This window comes from Ailuropoda melanoleuca, chromosome 13, assembly GCF_002007445.2.
Source record: "Ailuropoda melanoleuca isolate Jingjing chromosome 13, ASM200744v2, whole genome shotgun sequence".
Classification (NCBI taxonomy): Eukaryota; Metazoa; Chordata; class Mammalia; order Carnivora; family Ursidae; genus Ailuropoda; species Ailuropoda melanoleuca.
Window position 1 is genome coordinate 51,432,160 of NC_048230.1, and position 3,639 is coordinate 51,435,798.

At 53.2% G+C, this 3,639-nt stretch overlaps 1 protein-coding gene across 1 annotated transcript in view; it reads right to left on the bottom strand.

The window, feature by feature from the left end:
* Nucleotides 1-3,398, bottom strand: part of FAM210B (family with sequence similarity 210 member B) — a 13,884-nt gene extending 10,486 nt beyond the window's left edge. The window contains exon 1 of the mRNA XM_034640755.1: nucleotides 3,081-3,398. Coding sequence (XP_034496646.1) covers nucleotides 3,081-3,383 — 303 coding nt within the window. The 5' untranslated portion in view covers nucleotides 3,384-3,398. The remainder of the gene's footprint in view (nucleotides 1-3,080) is intronic.
* Between the last annotated feature and the right edge of the window lie 241 nt (nucleotides 3,399-3,639).

The following is a 3,639-nucleotide window of genomic DNA, read 5'->3' on the forward strand; positions in this document are numbered from 1 at the left end:
CTTTCTAGAGTTAGAATCTTGGGACAATTTTCTTCCTTTTATTGTGGTAAAGGAGGTATCTTTAAGCACTGTGAACCATTCGGTTTTCTTCCTAACTCTGGAGGAGACTGGAAAAGCTAAAATAAAGAAATTTTTGAGGGGGTGGCTTGCAAGGAATGGAAACTTTTCAGACATTCATCTCTTTGTGAAATATCACCCTCAGTACCTGTGATATGTTATGTTAGGCATTGCCCTGGGTGCATGTAACATGGTATATCCCCTAGTGTCTGTACTTCGCCAAAGTGCTTTTGTGTGTGTGTGTGCGTGTGTGTGTGTGAGATTGCCTCTCCCCACCCCCAAGCCAAACAGTTATTAAAGTATAAAAGGCTATATTAGAAGGCGCAGGAAAGTTTGAAGAATAAGGCAAAGATGTTGCTCACGAGTTGCTCACATTATTTGGAGTGACACCTGTTTTCATTCATTCGATAAGTAATGATACTAAACACAACACTACATTGTGTTTTTGTTTTTTTTGTACCAGGCACTGTTCTGAGTACTTTGAAAATATTAATTCAGATCATCCTCACAACAGCCTTGTGAGATAGGCACTACTGTCATCCTCACTGAACAGAAGAGGATCCTGGAAGCCCAGAGGGGTTGAGTAATTTTCAGAGGGTCACACAGGAATTATCTGTCAGAGCTGGGATCTAAACCTTCTGGTTCCAAGGCTTTTGCTCTTAACAACTATGCTGTGCTCCTCACTTATTCACGGATAACTGCTCTATGCAGGCACTGCTCTAGGTATGGAGGTGGGGGTAGAGCCATGAATGAAAAAGACAAAACTCTACCCTCAGGGAGCCTATGGTCTAGTAGGGAGCGTAGGGACAATAAACAGAAAAGGAAAGTATCAGGGCTGCTAGATAGGACAAGTGCTATGGAGGGGAGGACTGTGGGGAAGGATGCTGCCAGTTTAAACAAGGTCATCAAGGAGGGGCTCCCTGAGGAGGCAGCACATGAGCAAGAACTGACAAAAGACACTGGGGCTCAAAGAGAGCAAATCATTTGCCTAAGATTTCCCTGCCATAGTGTAAGTGTAGGCAGGCTGGGGTGCTCTGCCAGGTGACATGACATGAATCAGGTTAAGTGAAAAAGGCAGGATTCTCCGTGGCTTTAGCTCCTTCCTCCCAGTTAGAGTGGAGGCCCCACTAAAGGCAGACATGGGTAGGTCGCTCACATACTGGATTAAAATCCTGGCATGTTTGGAGACCCTAGCTGCACTCCCTCCTCCCAATGGCCAAAAACAAGGTGCCTGTGGGTAGCCAGGAACAGCTGATAGGGGAGACCCCTGCACCTGCTCCCAGGCCCCACAGCGATGTATTTTCTCAGGGAGATGATACTTTGAGTGATGAGTATCTTTTGTCCTAACATCCTGTTAGGTTCCAATCCCACCTGGATCCTTCCCATGTACCAGGTAGCAGGAGAAACAAGCACAGCTCATGGGGCCTCGTGATTTATACATTTACTGTGATAGTAACACCAATAGCGAACATTAATTTAGAATGTACCCGATGCCCGGTTTCACACTCATGCTCCAAGAAATGTGAATTAGTAACATCCGATTTTACAGATGAGGAAACTGAGAAAGAGAGAAGTGGGGGAATTTGATCAAGACCACAGAACTACTGAATAGAGACAGGAATATGGGGAGTCTGAGATTGCACTCATTGCTACTGTATACCCATATCATGCACAAACATACACATATTTGAGCATGCTTTCTCTCTCTCTCTCTGTCTCTCTCTCACACACACACACACACACACACACACACACACACACACACACCTGCCAGTGCCAGGGCTGGGGACAAAACTGATGTGGCTGATGGGACAAACAAGGCAGGAGACCATTCCACATGATGAGCGCAGAGAGGGTCCACACCCACAGGACTGTGGGGGGCCAGTGGAGGTACCCAAGGCATCACTAGTGGTCAGAGAAGGCTTCCTGGAGGAAGGGACAGGTGGGCTGATTCATGAAGAATCAGTAGGAGGCAGCCAGATGTGTGTAGAAGGCTCAGGATTTAGAGACAAGATCTGCTGCCTGTTGGATGGGGGAGCAGCAGGCAGGAGGCATGGTAAAGGTGTGAGTCAAATCCCTAAGGAATATTCATCCAGGAAGCTCCATTGGCACTGTGCTCAGGCCTGCTTCAGCTCATGGAATTGTCCCCCAAACTCTTGTTGGGAAGCTGCTATCTTTAGCCCTTTGAAAGGTCAGCAAACAGGCTCAGAGCCTTCAGGGTACGTGGGGTGAGGTCACAGGGCTGGTGAGTGGAGGGGCAGGGATCCCATCCATAGGCAAAGGGACTGCAGGAGGCCAGGTTCTGCGTGTCCCAACTCGTCAGCCCTGTGTCTCCAGACTGCGCCACTTAACAGTTTTTAAGGAAATGAACTTAAAAAGAAAAAAAAAAACTAAAAAAAATTATTTTTTTTTAAAAAAAGAAAGTCCATATTACCTTTCTGATAGGAAATCAGTTTCACTTACCATAGGTGGGAGGCAACTGAAATGAAAACAGGCCGGAACAACACTATTCCTTGCGCGAGTCTCGCCTGAAGCCTGGCAGGGAGGCCTGCTCTTTTGGTTAGATAAAAAGGGAGTAGCAGCAAGTGATGGGAGGTGTTCCAGACAGCAGCACCCCCGGGGCCGTCCTCCTCGGCCCAGGCCCAGTGCGGAGGAAGCTCCAGCGCCACTTGAAGTGGAAACAACTCTGACAGCCATGTGAGGACGCTGATAGCAAGCCCAGGCCCCAGCTACATAGAATTTTCTCGGCTACCGCCACTGTGCCGGGCGACGCTTTGGGAACCTGGGGCTCTGCCAGAGATCGTGTGACCTTGGGCAGATCACCGGACCTCCCTGAGCCTCAGTTTCTCCGGCTGTCAACTGGGAGGAGCGCTTCCTTGGCTTGTAGGGATTGGGGCCTTGGGGACGCTGGGCGGGGTGGGGGGGGCTCGGTCTCGGACAGCTGGGCGAGTAAAGCTTTCCTTCGGCGGAGGTGCACCGGGATCCAGGCACCCGGGGACTGGGGTGGGGGTGGGGAGGCTTACCTGGAGGCCGCGGCTGTCCCCACGGACCGCACGCAGCAGCGGGGCGTCAGGTCCAGGCCGGAGCGGCGGCAGCAACAGGGGGCGCGGCGCGCAGGAGGCGGCGGCGCCTAGGAGCCAGGAGGCGCGAGTCCGGACCCGGGCGCCCACCCTGCCCGCCGGGCCCAGCAGCGCCAGCAGTCCGGCCATGGCGCGCGGGGAAGCGCTGCAGCGGGCGCAGCGGACCGGAGGGGTAGCGAGCGCCGGTGGGCGGGGCCCGCCGGAGCCCGAGCCCGGAGCTGCGTGGGCGGGGCCGGAGCCGCACATTACCACCCCCCCCGGCCCTGCCCACCTACCCCGCCCCTTTGGAAAGGCACGCGGAGTGGGCGGGGCCGGAGCCGCGCGATCCCTCCAGGCCCCACCCCGTCCCCCGCTCCTTCGGAGCTCCAGCCTCCCGTAGAGTGGGCGGAGCCGGACCCGGAGCACTCCGCGGAGTTCGCGGGGCGGCAGATTTGTGCCTTTTCCCTATCCTTGGAATTCAGGCGGTGTCAGTTCTGTTGTATTCTGTTGGTTACGAGAGAGT